This window comes from Equus przewalskii, chromosome 1 (assembly GCF_037783145.1).
Source record: "Equus przewalskii isolate Varuska chromosome 1, EquPr2, whole genome shotgun sequence".
In the NCBI taxonomy this organism is placed as follows: domain Eukaryota; kingdom Metazoa; phylum Chordata; class Mammalia; order Perissodactyla; family Equidae; genus Equus; species Equus przewalskii.
The window spans coordinates 50168760-50196472 of record NC_091831.1 but is presented as its reverse complement, the minus strand read 5'-3'; the positions used below and the strand labels follow the sequence as shown (position 1 = coordinate 50196472).

Here is a 27713-nt window from a genome sequence, read left to right as displayed (position 1 = left end):
GCCAATGTCAAGAGTACATGCTATTAACCTGGTTTATCACCGGTGATGCTAACCTGGATCTCCTGAACGAGGAAGTGCTTGCCAGGTTTTGCACTATAAAGTTACTTTTTCTTCTCTTCCCATACTCTGTTTTTTGGGAAAGAAGTCACCTGGTACAGCTCTCACTTAACAGGTTGGGACTGAAGTTCCACTTCCTTGAGGGGAGGATGCCTTGTGTATGTGTGTATGGGTTGAATGACTTTGTAATAGTCCATTGGACTTTACGTAACATGTGAAAGTCTGTTTTTGACTTCTGTTAATTCTCCCCACAATAAAAATCAGATCTAGAGTTCTAAAAGATGCCTCCCCAAATTTAACCTCTCCTCCCATGTATATTTCTTATTTGGGGAAACCTGTATTTTGCTGCCCAGAGGTCTCTTTTTGTTTGTTTGTTTATAATTTTCTAATGTTTTAAGTCATGCTTATACAGAAAGCTGTTTAAAAAAAATGTGCTGCTTTATTGGCTTTGCTGATATTCGTAGATGATAATTGCTAAGCTACCCAGCTGACAGTAAATTATTTGCTCCAGGTAACCAAATAAGCAGTTCTTCATAGAGCCATATTTTTTTGAAATTAATATCTAGGGGTGCTGCTGTCTTATCAAATGTTATATATAACTTTATAACATAAAACTGCTGTATATACTCACATATTTTGGGGCTCTTTATTCAGTATGGTATTTATTGAGCTTCTGCTATGTTCTAGCCGTGGTTTAGTCATGAGTAAGACACACCAGCTATCTGATGTGAAGCGGATCACCTTTCCAGTGGGAGACACAGACAATAAACACATTAAAAATTAATGGAAGTGATCATTTTAGAGAGTGCTTTGAAGAAAATAACCAGGGTGAATTGCTAGTGAATTCCTTGGTCGTGATGGTTATGTAGGGGATGCTTTTGGTTTTGCGGCCAGTGAAGTTCTCAGGAGATGGTGGTTGAACTGAAATCCGAATATGAAGGAGGACCAGACATCTAAAAATCTGGACAAAGAGCATTACAGCAAAATCTAGAGTTGGGAGTAGGCTTGGTGAGTTCCAGGAATCAAGGGAAGACCAGAGTGATGTAAGTGAGGACAGAATAGTCTGGAAGGGCTGTGGATGTAGCCAGGGCCTGGTCCACGCAGGGCTTTACAGGCAGAGTTACCTTTTATAGGAAATCTCTGCCTGGTTTTAGGCAGGGGAGTGACATGATCTGATATATGTGTTTCTAAAAAGCGTCTGGTTGCTGGGTAGAAGACAGATTGCAGGGAAGAGAAGAGGAAGCAAGAATACCAGTTAGGAGACCGTCCTGAGAGTCCATGTGAGAGGTGGGTGATGGCTTAGACTAGTGGAGTAGCAGTGAGATGGACAAAAGTAGACAGATTGGGGGGCTGGCCCCGTGGCCGAGTGGTTAAGTTCGCGCGCTCCGCTGCAGGCGGCCCAGTGTTCCGTTGGTTCGAATCCTGGGCGCGGACATGGCACTGCTCATCAGACCACGCTGAGGCAGCGTCCCACATACCACAACTAGAAGAACCCACAACGAAGAATACACAACTATGTACCGGGGGGCGTTGGGGAGAAAAAGGAAAAAATAAAATCTTTAAAAAAAAAAAAAAAAAAAAAAAAAAGTAGACAGATTGGGATATATTTTGGGGATAGAACTGCCAGAATTTGTAGATTAATTGATTAATTTATTACAGCGGAGGGGAATCAACAAGAAAGATAAGGTGATGATGCCATATAAACTGGCTCAAATATAGATCATATTTCCTGCGAGTCTAATGCTAGAAAAATTTAGCATAAAAAAAGTGTCATCAGCCTTCTGTTTTCAATTAACTCTTTAAAAGAAGAGTGGTATTTGATACCCACATTAACACACCAAGGCTCAGTTAGGGAGCCATGTCCACTGTAACTTAGTTCACACATCAGGGATGGAGGAGGAAACTTGCTTATCAGATTAGTGAGCTCTTAATTTTTATTATCTAATAAGCCTGCCATAACTGCCAAGCCACAAGTCAGAATTTGTCTTTAGGGGTTAATAACAAACTGGGGGAGTTAATCATCCCGTTTATTTGATCATTACTCCTCAGGAACTTCTCATCTTAGTAGTAATGTTTTTGATGTAATGGTCACTATGAATTGCTTTTATGTCATAATGATTGTAATATTCGGGAAAGCAGAATAAGTTCAATCATATATTGATATTTAACTTTGAAATCACTGAGAAAACATTTCTTTTTTGTAGCTGTTACTTTCATGCAAAGTGCCTTCTGATAAGGGGTTTTACAAAGCTTTCTTTGGAATGAATAACTAAATGTAGTCAGTTTTGACATTTTGACTTTTATGTAAAATACTGCAATTTATTTTATGAGGACTTGGAATTTAATGCTATAACAATTGGTTTGTTTTAAATTTTCTAGGTAATATTTTCTTAGCTGTGTGAAGAAACGTTCATATAACAAAAACCTCATTAGTTGGGCTCAATTTAATATTTTTGGGTAAAGTAGGCAAGATAGAGACAATTTGTTTTTGTAATTTAGAAATAAGGGTTTGCTAAGGAACTGATGAGGTAAAGAGAAAGGAAATAGTTGCCTCTTTAGTAAACTTTTTTAAAGTACCACATAAGTAGATGAGTATCACCAAAATTAAAGTTAAACAAATAAGTGTTGTTGATATGTTGACTATCTATGGTTCTGGTCTGTTTATTAGAGCAGGTGTAGCTGTGCCTTAATTTGATAACGTTTAGTTAACTGGGGTAGCAGTGGACCAGATGTTTCTGCATCACTGGGTGTTTGGGGTTTTTTTAGGAATAATATGCTATAAGTTAAAATGGGTTTCCCTATCAGAATGTAACTTAGTTTGAAACAAATAATTCTCCCCACGTGTGTTATTTGAAATATAATGAACTCTTGTATGTTGGACATTCTTTAGTATCATCTCACCCAAAGTTTTGGGAGTGTTTCAGTAGTGAAGTCCAGGGGTAGGAACCAAGCTTCGTCAACCACTTCAAAAAATACACTCTAAGAATTATGAAAAAAAAAGAAATATTAAAATTGCTTTAGTCCTTCTAAGGAAAAAATGTATTGATATTTTGTCTTGTCATTCTTAAGAATGAATGGTGGTTCTTACAGCCCAAGGAGATTTTGTTCTCAATGCTGCATAGACTACAGCAACCCGAAAGTTGCCATTATGAATTATGTTGATCCTTTGATTACACTTGCTTGAACAAAGAGGAAAGCTCTGTAGAAAGTGACATGATAGATACAAGCATGATAGTGAAGCAATCCTTTCCTAAAGATTTTAAATCTAGTTGTGGACTGAGCGGCCGGCTCAGGTTCTGTCTTGAACTGTTCCTGCGCATGCTCAGAAGAGTGAATGCAACATTCTGGGAGAGCGTATAGTAGGACAGACTAAGTCCAGCCATGGGAAATTCCATGGAGTTTGATATTTGAACTGATTCTTAAGGGATGTGTAGAATGTGAACAGATGGAAATGACAGGGAGCACAAGCAATGGAGGTGCGAAATGATAGCACTTATTCTGGCTCTTCTGTTATAGCCAGGGATTGTGCTTCTGTCTTTACTGGTCACTGGGCAGCTCACGAAATGTCCTGAACAGAGAGGCTGCTGAATAAATGCAGTCTCACGGATGGACAGTGTATTTGTGCACTGACAGGATACAGATTACTAATGTGTGTTTAAATCAGTTAAACAAGGTAACATCATCACGTGAACTGCATTCACATCATGGTATCCTGACACTCTGTTTTATTCACTTCACATCTCATTTGCACTTCCTGATTTGACTGCTACAAATCAGAAGAAAGAAAATCTTTGATAGGAGAAAGAATTCATCAGCATTTCTAGGGATAAATATTGATAGACAGCTCTGAGATGACTTTTTGGTTTCTAGGCTCGTGGTCTAGGAGTCTGTAAAAGGACGGTTGACTTAATGTTTCTATTTTCCTACATTTGGGGGCTCACTTTAATGGAGGAGAATGCTAAGGATTTTAAAAGAATACATTTAAATAGCTGTATTTTTTTAATCATGAAAATTCCATATTCAGAGTGAATCCTTTTATGTGATATGGAGTCAATTTTTTTATGTAAATAGTCTTTTTTTTTTTTTTCCCCTACAATTTCCTGGTTTAAAAAAGTCAGTTTCTTCTGTATCTGTGTTTTGGGTTTCTAGGCTTCTGGTCTACTAGGAGTCTGTAAATGAACAGTTGACTTAATGATTCTATTTTCTTGTATTTGGGGATTCACCTTAGTGGTGGGAATCCTAATAAGAGTTTTAAATAATACATTTAAATAGGTTAATGTTTTTAGTCAGAAGAATTCCATATTCAGAGTGAATCCTTTCATATGATATTCTGTTTTTTTTTTTTTTTTTTTTGAGGAAGATTAGCCCTGAGCTAACATCTGTCGCCAATCTTCCTCTTTTTTGGCTGATGAATATTGGCCCTGAGCCAACATCTGTGCCCATCTTCCTCTACTTTATATGTGGGATGCCTGCGGCAGCGTGGCTTGATAAGCGGCACACAGGTCTGCACCTGGGATCCGAACTGGCGAACCTCAGGCCGCTGAAGGGGAGCATGTGAACCCAACCACTGCGCCACTGGGCAAGCCCGTGGATTCTTTCTTTTAACTTAGTCTTCCTATAAGTTATTGGTTTCAAAAATGTTGTACTTTTGCATATTGGATTTGCTTAAAGTGAAACATGTTCAATATCCTGTTGACTTTGTATTAAGACCATCAGAGCATCCAATGGAGGAATCTATGGGTACCACTCATCATTTTGTTCTAAAATCCCATCAGGTTTAGAGGTTAGATAATCTGGAAAATTATTTTTGACACAATATAAAGATATGGGTTTGTTCAAATGGAGCCCACCTTAAGCTAACAACTGGCACGGTATAGGACTGTTTCCACGTTTGATTAGAACAAGCATTTTTGACATTTAAAATATTGCTTTTATTAATAATCATAACAATGGATTTTGGGGGGCAGATTTTAATTTCATTGTTGGCATTTCATTATGCTTGAGTGTTTAGCCATTTCACAGCTTGTTAAAGATCTATTTCAAGCATTTGTTTTTCCTTCTGAGCAGTTTCCCAGTATCTAATTATTAAGAGAATACAGAGTGTGTAGAACAAATTCACATATGCAAAACTGACTATCCCAGAAGGGTTATGTTCTTATTTGCATTATAATCTTATTCACATTGGGTAAAATCCATGTATTTCTCTCAAGTTTCTCTTCTTTTCTTCACTGAGCTTCTCAGCAGAAATGCTGTACATGATATTGCAGGCATGCTGTTAGGAATATTAAAAAGGCTAAGAACTTCACGCTGAAGCATTACGTGGAAAGAAAAGATTCAGCATGAACTGTCAATCCGTTCTCTCTCACCTTCTAGGTTCTTTGACTCTCTTGTTGGCAATATCTTGGAGAAAATGTGGAGCTTTTTTACCTGCCATTTTAAAAAAATTGATCTTCCAAGGATTTGTTTGAGTTGACAGGCCCTATGCTTAATATCAAGGTCTGAACATTTTCTTTCTTTCTCTAGAATGTTCCAGTTCCTCAGGCACCAGAGATTGCAGTGGGTCCTTACCTTGTTGGAAGTAGTAACAATTTAAAGGATGCCGTTAAGGCAGAATCAGCCTGCAATTGCTAATGATCACTGAAAGGAACAATTACCATTCCGCACAAGGTGATTGCAGAGAAACCAGAGAGCATGCATTTCCCAGGCAAAATCAAGGATTAACCCTGTAAGCTTCAAAGACCTCATCATTGTGAGGCTATTGCAATGTCATCCTAGTCCAAACAAAAGTATGCTTGGAAGAAAAGTAGCTTGCTATGAATGTAAATTTTCTGCAGATAAAATGCAGGCCACAAAATGGCAAAGATCTGTAAAAAGTTCTCCATGTTTGCATTTTACTTTTATAGTTATATTTCTGTGTCAGAAGAGGCTTATATCCTTATCCTTATAGGTCAAATGCAGAAAGTATAATAATGAATAAATTAATAACATTGTTTTGCAAAATGCATGATATTGAATGACTTAGTAACATCTTTTTGAAAGAATGAGACTAAAAACATCAGGTCCATGTTGTGATCTCTTCTCTTAGAAGTAGTTAATGAAGTCTTTAACTGAAAAATGGATTTGTTATTAAAGAAAGCACCTGAAGGACCAAGCAGCATGCATTGGATCATTAAATGTTGCCTAGCCTGATAGAAGTGAAAGCTGTACCCAGGGATTAGCTTTAGATTGTATGACTCTGTCCGTGGCGATAGCCCCTGCTCTAACTATCCTCAGATAGAAAGATTGAGAGAAAGGTAGGTAGAAAGATTTATATAGGTAGATGGACAGGTTGGGAGGGACAGAGAGAGAGAGGGAGACAACTAGCTGATTATTTTAGGTTACTCTCATTTTCCATTTAAAAATTAAAATAGATAATTCCTTGATAAACTTTAGTTATATAAATCTCCTCTGTGGATATTGGTGTTTGACCTAATGCCAGGCTGTAGGGAAGAAAGCCTCAGTGGGAGTATATCAACATGTGACTTATCCAAATTTGTATTTTAGGACACATGGAAAATAGATATCGGTTCCAGGTCATCTATCTTTAATGCATAATATAAAGCTCTAAGTAAGTGCTTTCACTGTAATCGCTTTTGAGTCAAAGGTTATAGGCATTTCACTCACGGAAACCTATGCAGATGCCTTCATTTTTCTTTTTTTTTCAGTGTCTAGGATTTTGGTCAGCAGAAAGATAAAGGGATTATAACTTGAGTGAGGAAAACCTGCAGTTCGCCACGGTTCCCTTGAACAAGAGTGTGTTTTTTTAGAATACTTTCATCAAAATTACCTTTAGTACACACTTAATTTTCTTTTTTTAGGTTTATTTTTCATTTTTATTCAAGTAATTTTATTGAGATCATAATGGCTTATAACTGTGTGATTTCTGGTGTACATGATTATTTATCAATTTCTGAATATACTTCGTCATGCTCACCCCCAGTAGTCTAATTTTTATCCATCACCATACATATATGCCCCTTTATCCCTTTTGCCCACCACTGTAGTAAACCCAAATTTGGCCAACCAGCCTTAAAGGTCATAAAGGAAATTAATAAACATTGTTCGTACTTGTGAACATATTGAGAATGCCCAGAAAGCAATAGAAACCTAAACATCATGATTTTTATATCATTTTCCTGTTCTTGAGTATGGATTAAAGAATTTTATTTGCTACATCAAAAAGATTTGGAGCTGTTTGCCCTACAGGTGCGTTTCACATTTCTACTGCCCCCTCAAGTACTTGATTCTCTTTATGTTGAGTTCTTAGAGATCAAGACAAGACATCCTAGGAAAGAAATTAGGAATAACATTTTACATAAGGCAATAATTCATATGTTTTCATTAAAACATGTTTCTTCACTTCCTGCCTGCAGGACAGGCACAAAATGTTTTAAAAGGATAGGAAAAAAAATAGTCATCAATTCCTTAGATTTGAGGGTACCTACTATAGTGAGAGTTAATTAATAGTGCGTAAAAATCCTTAAGATTAATTGTTGTGTTTACTTAAGTATCAGTTATCTCTCTAGGCACTGCTGTAGCCCTTGGCAACTCTAAAGATTTCTATGTGGTATTGATCTTAGCAACAGCATAGGGGTCATTCATTCTACTTGACTAACAAAAACGTTAAGTAGGTTCCAAAGAGAGAGAAGCAAAGGGAAAAGAGTCCCCCATTTTCTTTCTACCCATTCTCTCCACCAGGATCTTTCTTTGGAAAGAAGATTGGAGGGCATTTTCTCTGGGTTAGTTGTGGGACATCTTCAGCTATAGCTTCTTGTAGCATTTAGCCAGTCAGCAGCCCAGAGAGCCTACCAGAAATGTTGGAAGGAGTGTGTGAGGGGAACACTCTCAAACTCTTGTCTGTCTTGGACAAGTTCAGTCCAAATTTTGAGTAACTCGGCTACTCAATTATTCCCTTGGTTGCTCTCCAATCTCTCTGTGCCTTGCTTTGCATGTTGACTGAATACAGTGTGCATCAGGCACCAGAAAGCCTGGTGGTCTTTGTGCTTACCTTCTAGTTCATAGCCCCATAAATTCTATAATCTAAAATCCAGTATTTTAGATTGCAAACAACAAACTGATTCTGGCTAACTTAAGCAGGAAAAGAATCTATCGAAGAATATCAGACAGCTTACAGAAATGAATGGCAGCCTGGAGTTACGGCAGAAACTGAGGAATGTGGGCAAGCTGAGCAATATAGCCGAAGTCATGCCATGGAAAATGTTCTGGTTGGGACTTTACTAAAGGAGCTTGCCATGAGCACTGCTGGACACTAAACCCTACCACCACTTCTGTGAATAACCCTGCTACTGCCCCTATGCTTTGTATCTCTTGCTCCCGCACATATGTGTCCTCTGAGGCATCTGGGGTAACTGCTGGGTCTTCAGGAACTCTCAGTATGATGCCATCAATGTCATTAACTGTTGTGATATCCTCTAGCTTGGCAAGATGGTCAAAGTTCTTGTAGACCATGTGGTGGAACACAGCCAGAGTAGATGTGATCCTAAGGCAAGACGCTGAAGGTGTTAGAACCGTCCTTACTAGTAAAGCCGACTGCCTCTGGTATTCCTGCTTTTTAGATTCAGCATTTGCACAGTCAGTGGTTGCATAGTGGGTTCCAGGGCTTCAATCAACTTGTTCTGGTGAGCAGACCATGTCTGGAATGGCAGGTAGGAGTCCTTTCACCGCCTGATTAAACATATAATCTGCTGCTTTTCTTCAAGATCCATTTGTTCTCTGCACAAATTAGGAATCACTGTCTCTGCGTCTCTCAGGTCTTTCATGCTGTCATTAATCTCTGCTATTCCTTCCCGGGTATTGTATTACTTTGATTATGATTTTGATGACAAGGAGAAGTAGCGCAAAGGGCTTCCAACTGGCTGTTCCTACCAAAATAACCTCTGTCTCATAGTTCACTGGGTTTTCTTCTTAGGACTATATCTATTGACTCTGCACTTGAGAACTGAAGAAATACCCACAGCATGGGTTTGAGGTGCCACTGGGCTTAATGTGAAGTAGATTGGGTCAAAACTTCACTTATAGCTTTACCCCTGGAAACCTCCATCCTGATCATTGGACTGCAGTGTTTTGTTCCCAGAATTAGTTTTGCCTCAGAGCCAGTGCCCCAAAATTCCTAAGAGACCTGGATATTTTCCTAACCCCAATGTTCATGTCTGCTAAATGGCCACAAAGTGTTTTGAGGAAAGTTAGACAGAAGATCCATGAATTGTATTTATGATATTACTGAAGAAATATTAACTTTTGTGAATGTTCATCACTTTAAAGTTGATCTTAAAAACGTGGTGAAATAGAGCCATTAAAAACAAATACAGTTCCCAATTGTTTGTGTGAATTGCCTGGCTTTTCCATTTATCTTGGCCAATCTTCTTTTCAAGTTCTGAACATGGGATCTACTTTCACCGTAGCCTAGAAGAGGTTGGAAATTATATACTTCCTTCCCTTCTTCAAATAGGTTGGTGGCTGTTATCTTCTAGGGAGGTGGTGCTTTCTGTTCCTGGGAAATAAATAAGAAACCAGGAGTAGAGCAGATGGAAAACTGCCATGCTGTTCTGTGGTTCATTTTTTGAGTTGCATCTGCACAATGTTGATTGATTATTTCTTTTGACTGATTTATTATCATCATACGCCAAAGCCTTAGATCTGAGAGGCAGTACTGCATGTGGCTAAGAACCAGGCCGACTGCCTGGCTTTGAACACCACTTTTGCTGCTTACTAGCCGTGTGGTCTTAGACAAGTCATTTAATGTCTCTGACCTGCTTCTTCATCTGTAAAATGGAGGAAATAGTGCATGTCTTAGAAGCTTGTTATATAGATATAATCAGGTAGTAATTGTAACACATAAGGAGCATTCAATAATTAGTTAATATATTTTTTAAAACATTGTTTTTCATTATAGAAACAAGGAGTACGTAATAATAAATGTAGACGCTTTTAACTTCCATTTTGGGTTATCTGTGCTGCTGATTTCCTTAAGAGTTCATTTATCTGGCATGTATTTCTTAAATACCTACTATGAGCAAGACACCGTGATTTTTACATGACGTGCTAACCTTGACCTCAGGTTGCTAGTTGGCCATTGTTGGAGGACACAGACTAGTGGTAAGCTTTGTTGGTAAAATGCTGGGCGTATAAAAGTTGTTCCTTTTTCTTTTTTATAAAAGTGTTCCTTTTTCTGTTTTTATAAAAGTTGTTCCTTTTTCTTTTTTTTTTTCTTCCTCTCTGAGTTTCCTCCTATCCTGAATTCCTTGAGGCACTGAAATTTAGCCTATGTGGAATCTTCAAACACTAAATCAATATTGTTCGATAGAAATATAATGTAAGCCATAAATGTCACGTATATAATTGTAAATTTTCTAGTTGCTTCATAAGGAAGTAAAGTGAATGAGATGGAATTAATTTTAATAATGTATATTATTTACTCTAACATATCCAGAATAATAAGATTTCAACATGTAATAAATACGAATAATTATTGATGAGGTAGTTTACATTCTTTCTTTTATCCTGAGTCTTTGGAGCACAGTGTGTATTGTACATTCACAGCACCTCTCTGTTCACTGTACCACATTGAGTGCTCAGTCACCACATGTGTCCAGTGGCTACTGTAGTGGACGGAGCAGGGCTAACTTATGTTATCAGATTCTAAGAATTAGTCATGAATTCTTCATTAAGCAATTTTGGACTATTCTCAGATCTTTACCTGGAAGGAGAAATAGAGAAAGAATGAACTGACATTATCTAAGGGGCATTTTCAGTATGTGCTTTTGATAAAGCTCATCCAGGGTAAACATAAAAAGAGTTTGTGAATCAAAGACCATGTCGGCCATTTTCAGAAATCCAAGTGGCGGTTAACGATTGTTAGGGAAGAACTAAATTGTGGAAACAAAGAAAAGTTAGATCTTTAGTTCCTACTGGCTGGGAAGAAAATTGACAGCTGTTTAGTGATGCTGAAAGGACTCTGGTTGAAACAGTAAATTTTTTAAAATGAGTGTGATAAATTACCCATAATAGTCAACGAAATCTTTTTCCGTCAGAGACCTTTTAGTCGGAACATGATCTTTGTGAAAAGGGAGAAACTACAGGATTTTTTTCTTTCTGATTGGGAGTACCAATGGCATTTTTCTCTAAACTGGTTATGTGGTCTACGAAGGAATGAAGTCAGTGGTGTGGAGATTAAGGCACTCTTTCTTCATGCCATCTGTTGACAGAGTTTTATCATGCTTCATGCCACAGTCATCTGTGACTTCAGTTGTCGTCCATACAGTTGATGGTCCAAGTCAACCTGCCACCTGAAACTTTAAAAAAAAAGTCTCTCAAGAACTTAATTTATTAGAACAGGCGTATAAACCATGCTTATGTGATGTCATTATGTATAGAGGAAGCATAAACATTTATTAGGCATTGAATTTTTAGATCAGAGTCACTAGGGATTCACATGAGATTAATGTCATTTTTTTATTTTGCCTAAACTTTTTATTATAGAAAATTTCATATATATGCAAAATTAGAGAAAACAGGCTGATGAACCTTGGTGTAACATTTAGCCCAGCTTCAACAATAGTTGACTACTGGCTAATTTCTTTTTCATCTTTAGTTCTGTCCCCAATTACCTGGAGACATAATTCTAGAATCATTGACAATCCATCAGTAATTGTAGTATTTTCAGTAAAATACCATGTCACACCTAAAATTTAATAGTTTCAATATCATTAAACACTCATTGTTCATATTTCCAGTCATCTTTTCTTATACTAAGCTTGTTTGAATCAGGATAGTCAAGATGTCCATATTGCATTTGGTTGCTAGGCTTAATCCGTAGGCTTCCTCCTCTCCTTTCCCCCACTCCCTTGTAATATGTTCGTAATAAAACTAGGTGATTTGTTCTGCAGAGTTTCTCCCAGTCTGGATTTTGCTGATTGTGTTCATGTGATGTTGGTTATCATGTGCCTCTATCCTCTGCATTTTTTTGTAAAATGGTCGTTAGATTGAAAGTTTTGACCAGATTTAGGTTTGACTTTTTGGGGGTAAGAATATTTCGTAAGTGCTGTTGTCTACTTTCATGTGGAAGCACCTAATGTCTGTTATCTCTCTTTTTGTGATATTAACATTGATGAACATGTTCATGTGTCATCAGCCTGAACCATCCAGCAATTATAAAGTTCTCCATCCACTTTTCAGCAAATAGTTTTAGCAGCCATTGATGCTCATTGCTTTGATCGATCATTTCATTAGAGACTACAAAATAATGCTATTCTAATTCTGTCATTTCTTCTTAATTTATTAGCTGGAATATTCTACTTAGAAACATGTTCCTTTATCAATAATTTGGTTAATTTGAGGTGCAGTTTGTACAAGCAAGGTTTAATATTGAATCCTTTTCCTTTAGTAATTTGCAGAATGAGTTGGTTTCCTAAGGTATTCTCCTAAGGTAAATAAGTTTTTTAGTATCGTAATTCATGGATTTGAACAGATTTGATGTATTTCAATCCATTCTATTTATTACTCCTTTTGCTGCCCCACTTCTGGCCACTGGAAGCCTTTTCAAGTTGGCTCTGAGTCCTTTTAAAATGACCCTGGTGGACTTTTATAGCTTCTTTGCTTTCCTGGGATGCCAAGATGTTCCAGGCTCATCTTACATTTCTCTGCCTCAGATCTTGAATCAGCCATTTTTCCAAGGGGTCCTGGTTTTTTTAAGTGAATAAATGGTGTTTAGAGAACACACCTGGGCACCTCAGTTTTAAGCTTAAGGAATTTTCAATTCGGAGTCTGTATTAGTTAGGAAACCTCCAGTGAAAGTAGCCCCAATCTCAGTGGCTTAATGCAATCCAAGTTCATCTCTACCTATTACATTGGCAGGCAGTCCTCCATGCAATGATTTAGGGACCCAGAGTCCTTTTATCTTGTAGCTGCAACAACTCATATTGCCTCAGAATCATCCTCTTTCAGCTGATGCGAAAAGGGAAAGTGGAAAATCACCTACTTTTTAACCACTTTGGCCAGAAAGTTATCCACATCGTTTCTGCTCTCATTATATTAGTGAGAAGTAGTCATATGGCCCTGCATCAGAGCAACGTGGTGGTAAATGTAGCCCCTAGCCAGGGAACTCAGCACTGTAGCAGAGCACACATCTTCCTTGAATATCAAGCTGTCTCTGCCAGAGCCTAACTCTTTTGCTGTCTGACATCATGTGTTCTCCCCAACTTCCTCCAAAGAGACAATCTAGTCTCAGTCAGTTACTGCCTCCAGCTCGAAGTATAGCATCTTCCCCCACCCCAAATCAATATAAAGAGGTGGAACATAGACAGAATAACCTCAATAAACACTCCCATTTAGAAAAAAAGAAGAAGGAGTTGGGGCCCAAATCTGTAGAGATTTTGGAATACTGTTGGGTATACATTATGAGGTCTTTCTGCTCTGGTATTGGATGAAATTCCTTGATTAGACTTGAATTCTGCTCTCAATTGCTGTAAGCTATTCGCTGTCCATTGCTCTCTATGGCTCTTGCCTCCCCTCTCTAGAAGGTTCATCCTTGTCTATTTTCATACCTATGCACATTTGAAGTGGTTATTGAAGACTATGCCATCCTTGGGAGCTATACATTTTTTCCAGTCTGCTTCCTATTCTTGCAAATTGGAAGGTAACTTTGGAGATTCAAAGGTTTTTTTGCTTTTTCTTTTTAAGGTTCAAACTCTCTAAGTCTTTTTTTAGAAGTGGCTCTGATTTCTTTAGCCATACAATTCTTTCAAAACCTTGGTAGGGTCATATCCTACCATCTATATCCTTGCAGTTAGTTCCATGTGCCAGTAACCTCATCCAAACATCCAACTATGACTGTCAAATGTTATTTTTTTGCTTCCACCTTCCTTTGGCTATAGCTCTCATTTAGGAGTGGCTGTTGAGAGGCCACCTGCAATAGTAAGGAGAAGGCCAAATTCTTAATCTGATCTTTGCCCCAAAGAGGAGTCTCAGTGGGCCTTTGTCTCAAAGGCTTTCTCAATCTTCTGTCTTACTGTTTGGGGGCTTGAAGCACTTGGCTCTTCCCTCCTTGCAAGTCCCCAAATTTGTGGACATCCTTTATCCTGTTCTTTTTTTCTCATAATTTTTACCTAAGCTCATCTCTTGTCTTCCAAAGCCTTGCTAAATTCTAGTAATAACAAACAACATGTGCAAAACATACAGGCACAGCCAGCATGCAGTCTGCCTTTCAAGTTACTACAGGCGAGATTTACCAAGCATTTCGCCACTATGTGCACCAAGATCTCCAGGTTTCCAGGCTCCAGCATCAGTTTCCTTGGTGCCTGCTGCCTGACTGCCAGGCCAATTTTAGATATTTGTTATGGCAGCACCTCACTTGAAGGTACTAATTTCTGTATGCGGTAGGGTAATGTTAGCTGCTGTAATAGAGATTGTCACAGAATTGGAGAATTTTAGAACTAAAAAAAGGACTTTAGAGCTCATGTAGTACATCCAACTCCTCTTCATTTTAGGAATCAGGAACCAAGATGAGAAACAGTTGAGGCTCGCCCAGAGCCACACAGTGATCTTGGAGGCCTCACCGTTACCAGCCTGATTGGGCCTTGGCGGTCTTTGCCCCTTCAGCTCCTTGGCTCAGCCTGGCATATGCTAGAGACTTAATGAGTATCTTGAACTGAACTGAGAATGTATAAATCTAGCTCTGTTAGGACATCACTGAGGCTCAGACAAAAAGAGAGGAAGCAAGGAAAATTCAGGAGACAATTAGAACTTCAGTAAAAATGCCTCAAGAAAGATATAGAAGACCTGTATGACTTTGTTATATATCTTTTGTACATACATTTTCATGCTTTTGATCTTAATCAAAATGCTAAAGACATTTTGATGACATAGTTTTGAGAGAGCTATTTTGATATAGTCTTAATAATAAGCCATTTAATATTTAGCCTAAAAAACACTACCAAATAATTGACCCAACATATGTTTGCTTAGCCCTGGGCCTCAGTCTTCCTCTCACTGTTTGTGAGCTTCTAGTGAGGACTGAGGGCGTGGGGTGTGCAGGTCGTACTTGGGATGAGATGGGCCAAGGTTAAAGAAAGGAATGGTTTGAGGAAATAAAAACCACCATCTTTATATTTTATGCTGTGTGGGAAGTAGCCTGCTGAGATTTCTGTGTCAACACCCTCTCCTACACCACATCAAAATGTAAAGAGGAGTGCAAATTTTAGACAGCATAACACTTTTAGCATAGGACAGTGTCTGGCATGCCACAGGGCTCCATAGTTCTGTCGTTCGTTAATCCAGGTGGTATTTATGAAGCACCTGTTCTGTATCAGGCCCTGTGCTGTCACTTAGGATATGCACAAAACATGATACAAGCGTTGTGTCAGGGGATTACAGGCGACATCATTTATTAAGTTTTAGAATATTGTACTGGACCATAATGTTGGGCGTAACATTCTTGAAGGTGAGAAAAGTTTGCATGAACATAGATGTAACTTGAACACTCTGTCTTTTCCCACGTAGGTAGAGAAGACAAGCTTGGAGTCTGTTTCTTCGGGAACTTTTTCTACCCTTGAAATCTGAAAAACGCCTGGTTAGATGGAGCAGGCCAGATTCCCTGTTCACTTGTTTGGGGACGTTTTCAGTTTCTGGATGAGTTTATCTTTAGTTTTTAGGTCAAAGTTAGTGTAAAAGTTAAATTTGCTTTTATGAAAATTTTTTTACAGCCTATGTTAGAGGAGTTGAGTAATAAAGAATACCTGCACACTGCGGTTAATTGTTTGGAGCGCTTTCTTAATGACTTTGTAGGATGTTGTAGTGAATAATGCGAGAAAATAAAGAAATTCTTACTCAGAACCATACTATAAAGATTAATTATGTCAAACTAACCTTAATTTATATGGAAAAATTCTTATTCTTTTAAAAATCTTTTATAGAGGAGGTTAAGGAGAGGAATTTGGACATGTGTATTATTGTGGTCCTGGGTTTGAGTTAATTAAAGATGGCATGCCAAAAAATAGTGTGTGTATGCTAGCTGTCATCTTAATGGGACTTTTTAGAAACTGATTTAGATATCAGTTGTGGTTCCCTAATCACTTATTCATTTCTCATTTTGATTTAGAGTTGAGGCTATGTGTTTTTCAGTCCTCTGATTCTTAGGCCTAGAAATAAATTCATGTTCACTGATTATCCTGATAGACTTGAGTATAGTCACAAAAATAAAATTCACAAAATAAGAAATGAAAGTCATTGGTAAGTGTGAAGAGATTCAACTCTTTTATCAATCAAAGAAATGCAAATTAAAACCCAGCATAATAATATTTTTCTCCTGTCAATTTGGCAAATATTACAAAAGATTCATGCTCCCTTATGTTGGTGAAGGAGTAAGTAAACGCACATCTTTATAACTGTTGAAGAATGTTTAGATTGATAATGAATGATAAACTCCGGAGCAATGTCATTCTTTCTGCTTCTCCTGACATGATTTTCTGAATCATCTTACCATGTCTTAAATGTATAAACCATTTAAAATTAGAGGTATATTTTTGTGTCAAAAGCATCAGTATTAAAATTAATTCAGGGATGATTATGAAAGGATTGACATTGCCCTGGGATCTCTCACTTCAAGAGGAATATGTGTTCTCACTTATTTGGTTTGAGGAATATGGGTCAGGCACCATGACAGATCCAGAATATTGTGTGGCAGTCAATATAAACTAATTTTAAAATTAAGGATATAGCCTTAACTTTATAATTCTTACTTCCGAGTAATCTGAGGATTAATCATGGCGTGTGAAACATCATTCATTGGCTGGAGCCTAGGCCTGACTTTAATTCCAACATCATTTTTGACCATGGGGCTAAATGAGACAACATCCTCATTGCGCAGGTGTTGGCAGAGGTGAGGCAGGAAGCTCCTAGAGCAGCTGTCATGCTCTTCATTCCACCAACCCTCTGCTTCAATAAGGAATTCCTCTTTCATTGTAGTTTCTCCTTTATTTTTACTGCTAGAAAAACCTCTCAAGCCCATTCCTTCTCCTGTTCCACAAACAAATGATTTCAGGCCTTTGTACCAACAATTATTAAGTAAAACTAAGTAACAGGTAGGATGGTTTTAGTCAAGGTAGCATTAATATTAGTATAAAATTTTAAGATACTATGAGATATGCTTTAAGTTAAAGTTTTTAAAAATCTGGGTTTTTTTGTAAACTCTTTTATTTTAGTAGGTGAAAGAATCAGGGTCTCAATATTACTGTGTTGGTTGGAATGTGGAGCGTTGAGAAGCTACTCTTTTGGGTAGACATTTGCTGAGAAAGGACACCGGTAGAGCTGTATCTATCTGGCCATCTTTTGCATAGCTTTTCCACAATAAGAAAAGAAAAGCCAGTGGAACTACTGACGTCATTTGGCTACGGACCCAAAAGTAGGCATCCATAGTTCTTAATCATTTTAATATTAGCATTGCTGCAAATTGTCTTTTACAAAGCAAGGGAATGTCTTTAGAGTCTGTCACCATGGTTCTTTTAAAATCATTTAGGATTTCTATTGTTATGAAGTAAAACACATGGATTTAGGGAAGATCAAAGGAAATGACTCATCAGTCCATCACTTCACAAAAGGATGTATTTCTGGCATGTAAACATCATCAGGCATCTAAAGAGAATTGTTAGCCCCAGTGAAAGAAAATAACCCTGCTCGGAAAATCATACCGGTGAAAATGCAAAGGTTCAGGGAAGAAAATAAATGAAAAGCAAGCCACCTGTTTACAGGCTATATCTCTTTGAACATTCTGTCTCTCCCTGTTTTACTAATCCACTTTGATTATATCATTAGATTTTAATGGGGACATGGCTGAATAATCAGGAAAGAAAGAACACCCAGAACAAAACAGGAAAATCCTGCTATGGACCTGCCTGAAGGGTTCTGATGCATTGTCAAACATATCGAAACTCTAATTTCAAAGATAATGTTGCTGAGAGCAAAATAGGTTTAAACAATTTTATTTTAAAAAAGTATTAGTGAGCAGTAAAGACGGCCATTGGATATGGCAAAAATCATCTGAGAATTTAAGAATGGGCTGAAAATTGAGACTCAGTTCATGGTCTCATTATACTTCACCTCAGGCCCACACCTGAATTTTCAGTTGCCCTAAGTGTACAAAGGTCACTGTGTATCGTTTTTCAACGTGAAGACTCAACACCAGGAGCTTGAGTACATAGAGCATGTTTCTTCACGTGCTTTGACTCACATTGGAAATATGAAGACATTGTAGAAAACAGAATGGCTTTGATACATAAAATTACACTATGATGCTTTTCATGTTTATGAATCATCACTAGGGGTGATCCAGAAGTTTAGGGGCTCTGGCACATTCCTCGAGGCAGTGGGCAAGCCGGAGGATGAAGCAGGAGTGGTGGTAACAGTAGAAGGAACCCAAGGACTATCCTTAGTCTAAGGCAACCCCAATCTGTAGATTATTACTCACGTATTTCCTGTCATACTCTTTCTCCTGTTTCCTTCTCTCCCAGCATTCACACAAAATAGGGTGAGATAAATACCAAAACCCCACAGTAAACTTTCCATAAATTACACCCATGAACCCTAGTTATGTATTTTTCTAATTTAAAGTAAATGCATAACCATTGGACACGAGTTTGCTTCCCATTGAGTATTATCTCCTACCTCACTGTGGGTTCCCTTGGCCCTCTCTGGGAGATAGTGGTGTAGTAGAAAGAAAGCCGTTCAGAGGAGGAGTCTGTAGAATGCTTCTGGTCCCAGTTCTGCTATTAATTGGCTGGGTGACCTCAGGGCCACAGGTGGATGAAGAGAGAACAACATCTCAATGTTTCACTCAGCTCTAAAGATTCCAGGGTTTCCTGAAAATAGCTCATTTGCCTGTAGTTTTGTCCTTAACTTTACAAGTATTTTAAACATTGAGGACTAATGAATGGTATCAAGGGAACACCATTAGTAAGATTTAGCAACTACTTTTGCTTGCCAACCAGCAGTGTAACTTACAGTAAGTAAATGACGTCACAGGCTTAAAAATAAAATGAGTCTATTCACATAGGTATTTCTGCTGAACTTAAATGGAAAGTTTTTTTTTTACCTTTAATTTGATGTACTTTAATTTTAGTAAAGAAATTATATTGTGCTAGTGTTTTCCAGTGAATTTTATGCAGAATATTGCTTAAAAAAATTGCTTCCTGATCATCCCAGCCCCGCTATTTCTCTTGTGGTAAGCCACTTTCATTTTAAAAATAGATCTGTTCTACAACACTTAACTTGGCCCCGCATGTTGTCCTCTTATGCGAGTTATTTAATTTAAAAATAGAACTCTCAGTAGATGTGTATCAACTAGTTATGGTTGTCTCTATCTGGAGTAAACTCTAATTAGGCAGTCAGTTCTGTGGAGTCATGTTTGGGAGCGTTATAATCCGGTTATGTTTTCCTCTCTGGTGACCTGACAGAAGAGTTTTGTTTCCAGGTTGACAATTTCAGTGTATTTACCTTATAAGTTTTTTCTTAGGATAAATTTAAGTTCCTCAGGGGTTGGGGAAATTTTACGATCTGGATGAAAAAGAGATTACCATTGGAAAGTAGTTGTTAACATTTAACGTTTTTGGAACAAGTAATCACTCCTAGACTGTTTTTAGATCAATCAAATTACTCTTTACCTAGTGTAATTTTAATTTAAAATGCGTTGGTGCACCTTGGGCATATTAAAAACAATCAGTGTTTCCGTGAATGTGTATTTCTAGAGTACAAGTATAAGAAACACCAATAAACAATAATAAGGAACAGTTTTTCTATTTATGTCTAAATTGTTTTAATTTTCAACCTTTTGATGAAATTTGTCTGATTTTACAAAGTAAAAATATGTTTCATGTTTTTAGAAATTTAATTACTATTGATTCTGTGTTGTTTTAAAGCCTTAATACTAACACAGAAACTTTTTGCTTCCTTTTAGACTTTTAGAGATGTAATTATTTGTTCCTTCTAAAAAGTCTAGAACTTATCACGTTACAGAAAATGAACATAAAATATGTTATACGTCACGTACTTTTTATTATTAAATTATGGCTTAATATGTTTTGTTACTTAGGTATACAATTTGACATATTTTAAAATTAATTTTTGAAACTGGGCTCTCTTTCAGACCTGATTATGCAATGTGACATCTTTAAATATTATTCAGTCAGATTTATGAGTTCCTCATCAGTAAGGATAATTCCTTCCTAAAATGTTGTTTTATAGAATTTTGCTGTATAATCGTATCTTTGAAAGTCCTGTTTTTTTCCATCTAGCCAGCAGAGAGCACTTTAGCTTGTAATATGAGCCTTGTATATATAAGTGAAAAAAGCCAAGACCATACTTTATCAAAGAAATGGGCAGACAGTTATCTTCAGTCACAACCTCATTTCATTTCCTATCAATTCTAGTTCATTTCATCAGTTTCCTAAGTTTCTCTTCAATTTAAACACAGTTTTATAGTTTTAAAAAGTTGTTATAGTAACATTTTCCCCAAACACATTCTTGTTCTATGTACTTGGCCAGACATTTTCATGTTGTATTTTGTGTATTTTATATTCTGAATTAATTTGTAAATTTTTAAATCAACAGACTAACTTTGGTCTCAATTTCTGCGCAGCTTTGATTTTTTTTTTAAAGAGGCTTATACTCTTTGGATACTCAGTAAATAGTTGATGACAGAGACTTTTCTGGGGAGGCGATTCAACCTAATAATTCTGTAGACACTAGAAATCAGAGTGTCGGGATTCTGCTATAGATAGATGCACTGTCTCTGTTGCTTGACTAGTGAAGAAAGCAAAGATTTAGACAGTTTGACTGCGGTCCACCTGCTTACATGCTTTAGCTTACACAAGATTTGCATAAAGCACCTACCTCGCTCTTGTCCCTCAAGAAATCCACAACTAACACACCCAGGCTTATCCGATTAAAGCAAAGGAATGATAGAGGTGGTGAAGGTACTGCCAGTTCCCCAGATTTCCCTGTGTTTTGAAGATGAGCCAGGGTTGAATCATGGAAGAAGCTGAAAGGTTTCTTCTGCCGTATTGTGATTTTCTACCTTTTATTGCATGACAAGAGGAATGTGGAGAAATAGTAGCAGAAAGTGGAAACTCTGGGTAGCTAGCAGTTCAAAGTCTAAACAGAAACTTGGAGCATGGGTTTAGATGCCTGACACCATTCAGAATTCTGGCCACACCAGACTAATTGAGGTGTGTATTATTGTCATTAAATAATGTGCAAACCTGACAGTGGAAAGTTGCTCCAGTAGCTAACCCACAGTTTGCAAAATCTGTGTAACTCTTTGGAGGGTCATTTGCGCCCCTGTCCCTGGCCTGCTCAGCCCTGGGGAAGCCGTCTCAAGTCCCTAGTACTCAGGTCTTTCTCTGGGACTGGTGATTCGAGGTGTAGGGAAAGGAATGTTGGTTGTATGTGGACACAACCCCCTTTTGTATGATAGGTAACAAATGGGGAATATTTTAGCATAAACATCTATCCTTTTGGTTCAGTGTTTTAGCATCATTTCCTCATACCAGTGCTGAATCGTCCCACACACATCACTGACCATTATCCCTTGGGACGTGTTTTTCCCTGTAAGGATATGCTTTATATTGTTTTAATTCCGTTTCTCCTGAATAAAAATGTTAATACTAATTTAAATCCAATTTCTTCTAATAAAAATGTCAGATTGAGGAAGAAATATGATTTATTTCTGGCTTCTGGGCTCCTAAGGTTGGGTCTGACCCTGCTCTCCATTTTCTTCCCCCCTTTCCACTTGTTCCCTTCTTCCTGCTCCACACTTGCGTGGGTTAACTGCTCAGAGAGACCTGTTTCCATCTTCGTGTTGCCTTTGGTAGCTCGTAGAGTCTTGTTCCTTCCTGAATCAGAATGTAACTGGCTCTCTTCAAGAGATACTTACACGAAAGCTTCTGATGGTAATTCAGCTATATTTAAATGGATGCAAGAATGGTGAGGGAGTTGCCATCCAGGTGTGAAGTACCCCCCACCCCCAGATACCCAGAAAACATCTGAAGCCTTGGGCTCAGGATGGTGTGCAATGTGGAGTGTGTAACCTGATCTGAGAGCGGCCCTGCCCTAAACACAGTCAAGAAGCACACACTGTTTCTGCCACGTAGACAGCAGCTTTGCTCTCTGTGTTTCCTGAATATTCTGGAGGGATTCTTGTTGGTTGGTTGGTTGGTTGATATATTCATGGGAGGAAACCAATGATTAAATATGAATTATGGCAAATTGGGTCTGAGGCCTTCTGTAATTAGCCCTTCCTTAGAAATCTTTAGCTGAAGATTGGCAATTTGCCCATCTTTTTGCTTATCACATAAATAAAGTAATCAAGGAGAAAGTGTAACCTTTGATTTCTCAAGTAGTAGTAGGTCTCTTTTATTGTTTGAATCATTGAGGGGTTTTTACAAGCCAGTAACCTGATCTTTTATCACTCTCGGGCTGCCTCCTCTGCTGGTATTCAACACATGTGTTCGTAAGGGAGGCACACAGCGCTGAGAGCAATTTACATTCGGCTTCCCAGCCTGCGAGAAGCAGCAAATCAGCCTCTGGTAAGGCTTCAGAGACTTGTCAGCAGTCTCGCTTATTTCTGTGTGTGTGAGGGTGTGTGTGTGTGTCTTGCTCTCACCAGTTACAGGCTGGAATCACTGTGGAGGAAGAAGCCACAAAGTCCTGTCAAGATTTTATCTCAGGGTAATGATTAATTAACAATGAAAGGCTCAAATATTGATTTTCTTTAGAAGAATCATTGACTGTCTGATGTAGAGAACACCCAGTTTCTTCCTGAGGAAAGCTGAACAGGGCTCCAGGAGCAGCCCGTGGCTGTCTGACAGCAGCAGGGGCTGGGTTTAAGCGGCGGCTGCCTGCCTGGGGAGCACCCGTAAATGGACTTTGGTCTCAATGATTTGACTCTTTGTCGTGGTTTTGGATGTTGGAATACTGGCGGTGAATTCCTGTCTTTTATTAACTCACCTGATTTAAAAGAAAGATGAGTGAAGAACCAAAGGAGAAAAATGCAAAACCTGCTCATCGGAAAAGGAAAGGAAAAAAGGTAAGATATGAATAAGCAACATGTTCTCTGTATTGTTCTCTGGCTCTGGGGAGGAAGGGATCTTCAAGCTGGTTTTTTAAGAGATTGGATTTTAAGAAGCTGCTAGAATCAGAATGCTTTTGTTTTTCTGGTCTATTAATGGGTGTGTTCTGTGTTAGAGAAAAACATCACAACTCGGATACATTGCTGAAATATTTAAACAGTTAAATATAGTCATTTAGATTTCACTGTAGTGGTGTGTTTTTCATAGTGATATTCAGGATTATTAAGTAAACACATGTCCTAATTATGTGGGTGGGTGTTTTTTTTCCCTTTAAATTTTCCAGAATGCTTGTTAATCACCAGGGTACAATTACTAATGAATATTATTATGGTATAGATGTTTAGCTTTAACACATATTTTAGGCAAACTTTGGGAATCCTATAGTTACACTTTAAAATTACAGCATGGAGGTGAACTCCATTTTAATTATTGATCAGCTCATGGCTGGCAAATCTCAGATTTGCAATTGACTCTGCAGTTGTACAGCCATATGCCTGAATTGTCCAAGATAATTTATAAAATTAATTTTGTTTTTCATGTAAACTGAAGAATCTTCAAAATATCAATAGGTGGTTATGGTAAACCTGTAGATTCATCTTGGTTTTCTTGAATGTGTATATTTTAAAATGTGCCCCTAACTTTTTAATACATTTTGAAATGGAGGGGGTGTAATTCTCTAGATCTAGCATTTGCTTTTGATCCATTGTGGTTTGTAAACTGCCTTCCATAGGGCGTGCCACCAATGGAAAAGACAGTTGTGTATCTGTAACAAAGAGAAACAAATCCCTAAAATAGGATTGCAGCTCATAACTATTTAGAGAAAATGTGTCCTATATATTTCTTATCTACAATCAAAATCTTCAGATATTATATTCTAGTTACTAGGACTGTTATATAGAATTGTGGCTCTTTAAAATGCTTCCTTGACCCCATGTAATATATGCTCACCCAATGGACACAGAGAGAATGGATGGTTATAGCAGGGAAGGTAAAGATTTCAACTACTCATTGACTTGTCAGGCATTTAAAAAATTTTCATAACCTGTTTATTATTTATGAAAAGATTCATTTGAATATGGTGTTCTTAAAGGAGCTACTATGAGCGGATTACTCTGAGGACTCATTTATGAACATGCCAACGTTCAGGGCAGTGGTTCAACATCCTATAGATGGTGAAGCTGTGCAGACTGGCTTTAAGTCAGCCTTGACTTCTTGTACATTGTCTCAGCAGGGGTTGGTGATGTTGCAAAGGTGCTATTCTGATTTCCCAAGAGAGCAGGTCGCAGCTGCACAGCACAAATGATTTGTTTAATGCCTGGCATAGTGGTGCTGGTCTCAAGGAAAGCTGTCAGCTTTGCTCATGTTTATGAGATATGGCCTTAAGTGTCTGACAGGCTCCACCATGATTCTGAACACGGAGTGTCACAGGGAGCCCAGACAGACATCATGAGCCACGACAGTGCAATCCAGATTAAAGTGAGCAATGGCTGAGCTGGTTGTAAATCATTGAGCTGTTATGTGGACTCCTTTAACATGAGCATTTTCCTTCTCTCTTCCTTGAAATGCTCCCAGCTATGTTCCATTTCTCCTCATATGAGATTATCCTACTCAGAGCACAGTGTTAGGTCAGTTTCTTTGAGTCCCTCTCTCTTCCATTCTCTACTCTCCCAACTGCTGCCAGGGTACTCTTTATGAAAGCCTTCCTCATCACACTCTACCCCAGTACCTTCCACACTCCCTCCTGCCTGCTCAGCGAAATCCAAATTCCTGACCACGAAGGTTGAGGCCCTCTACAATCTAACCTGCGCTCACATCCCAGGCATTTTTTTTCTTTGCTATTTACTTCATTCATATCTGACTTGATCCAAACTGGAGTCTTACCAGTCAGTGAATTAATCCATTCCTTGGGATACTTGTCCTTTGTCCATGGAGAATTTCTGTGCCAGCCCGCTTGGTGAAATCCCACCCATCTGTGGAGGTCCAACCCAGATCTTGCCCTCTTCTTGAAATCTGTTGATTCATCCTGGTTAGAAGTCAGTCTTCTGGACTGACACAGCACTTTATACTGTCAGGACACTTGACACATTCTGCTTCTTTTTCAAGTTATCATGTACCTGCTCTGTTCCCTTGAGCACATTAAGCCTATTGGTATTCACATCAGGAGGCACTCAGCATGCTCCTTGTATGCAGTTAATACTAAATAAATGTCTCATTGAATTATCTCTACATTTACTGACCAGAGTTCGCCAAGAATTTTCAGTGTTAGAGCAGACGTATATCAAGTAGGAGATGTCTTTTAAATGAATAGCTTTTTCCTTCCCATATTTTCTGGATAAAGGGTAGAATATATATATTTTTTGATTTTTCAATACGCACGCACGTGTGTGTGATTTCCATGTCTTACGAACCAAATATTTCAGGTGCTCGGGTGTTCCAGATGACCTACACTGCAGTATTTGTGGGTGTGGTCAAATGAAGACATTTCAGATGGGAAATAAATACAACTTGCTAAATACTATTGCAACAAGTTCCCCAAAGTATTTTAAATGTTTCCTAGTTATTTATGGAATTATTGTAATATAAAATTTAGTGTCGAATCCTTTTTGTATGGGAATATGTCTCAAAATGACCTTAAAAATTATGAGTTGATGTTGAGTGTTTTCAGCGCAGATCAGAGCAAATGCTTAGGGCACTTGGGTATAAAGTCTGTCATGAGACTATTTAATATGGGAGTCAGTAAGATAAATGTGATGGAATCATTGTATTATTCCTTTGTTAGCACAGAGTATTCTGTATTTTGCTCAAGGATCTAAGGATTCAAATTGGTGTTAGGAAATGTTTTTTTCCCCTAATAATTTCTAAATCTTGTTCTGGAATTTGAAGATGGAGGGTGTGTGTATGTGTGTATCCACATCTCTCCCCATAAGAGAAGGGTTTACTAACACTCAGGAGACCTGAGTTCTAATCTAGTCCTGCTTCTAACTTGATATCTTGTTTTGAAAGAACAAACTCTTTATCTATAAAATGGAGATCATATACCTGGTACAGCTACTAGGGATATTATGAGAGTAAAGAAAGAAAATCAATAAGACCATATTTTCGAAAGAGGTTTTAAAACAATAACACCTAAACTAAAAGTATTGTCATTGTGGAATTTCCAACTTGGAGTGGCTGATTCTATAGTAGAAATGACAAATGAGGACATGTTACTCACTTGATATTATATTGGCAGCAGTGCTTAGTTTAACCAGCCACCAAAGATTAAGTATCAAAGGTATAGTTAATGATTTTTTTTAGTTAGCATCTGTATTAGTCACCTAGGGCTGCCATATCAAAATACCATAGACTAGATGGCTTAAACAACAGAAATGTATTTTCTCATAGTTCTGGAGGCTGGAAGTCTGAGATTAGGGTGCCAGTGTGGTTGGATTCTGGTGAGAGCTCTTCCTGGCTTGTCGATAGCTGCCGTCTTGCTGTGTGCTCACATAGCCTTTCCTTGGTACATGCAAGTGGAAAGAGAGAGATCTCTTTATCATCTTCTTCTTGTAAAGTCCGCAATCCTGCTGGATTAGGATCTCAGCCTTGTGACCTCATTTAACCCTAATTACCCTGTCTCCAATTATAGTCACAAGGAGGGTTAGGGCTTCAACATATGAATTTGGAGGGGACACAATTCAATCCATAGGAGCATCCAAAAAAAGTGTATTGTCCAGGTTCCCAGCTTATATAGCTTAATGGAACATGTGATGGTGATTTAAGTTCTTTCAATTAATTTAGTTATTTGGCAGATGCTATGTAGTGGAGAGCCTTCAGTTACTGGACCAGAGCCAACTATGCTAAACCAATCCATGTAGAAAGTGCTAAGGGTACCAAATCAAGGTGAATTCAGGTTCCAGCGGTGGCAGAAAGGAGGGAGTGGTAAGTTCCATTTGAGGATGACATTAGGAAAGGATAAATGGAGGAAGGTGTGCTTGAATTGATGTTAAAAAGGTGTGTTTCCCAAGTCTTCCCCAGAGGGTCAGAGCCTTGCAGATAGAGAGTGTGGGATGAAAGAGAGAGAAAGATTTGAAGCATCTAGTCTACTTAGGAATCTAAACATTGCTCTGTGTGGTTGGAGTGTAGAATATAGGGATGTGTCATTGCAAGATATGAGAATGGAGAAAAAGACAAGGACAATCTCAAAGAGTTTAAGCTAAAGATCTCTTTTTCATCCTGGGTTCACCAAAAGGCTTTGAGCAGATGAGTATCTAAGTCAGATTTGCTTTTTAGAAAAACATCCCTAATATTTGGTAGAAATGCTGGGTCTTTCTTTTACGCCATCATTCCGTCTGGTAGGAATATATGTGATATAGTTTCATCGCCAATGATTACTATGGATTTGGTCCCTTGAGTGCTTTATTCAGTGACTTTTTTTTTTCTTTTTTAGTGGCAGATTGGAGAAAAATACTTAGATATTTAGGCCCTGCCAGATATTGAGTCCCA

The 27713-nt window shown here is 38.1% G+C and overlaps 1 protein-coding gene across 23 annotated transcripts in view; it reads left to right on the top strand.

The window, feature by feature from the left end:
• The window catches only part of ANK3 (ankyrin 3), a 628477-nt gene that overhangs the window by 102292 nt on the left and 498472 nt on the right, over positions 1-27713 (top strand). For 14 of the 23 annotated variants that reach the window (XM_070562847.1, XM_070562785.1, XM_070562774.1 and 11 more), the window contains exon 1: positions 20986-23188. The exons of the other annotated variants lie outside the window; for them this stretch is intronic. In XM_070562847.1, coding sequence (XP_070418948.1) covers positions 23126-23188 — 63 coding nt within the window. In that variant the 5' untranslated portion in view covers positions 20986-23125. Of the gene's footprint in view, positions 1-20985; positions 23189-27713 lie in introns of those variants that run through there. 23 annotated transcript variants of the gene reach the window in all.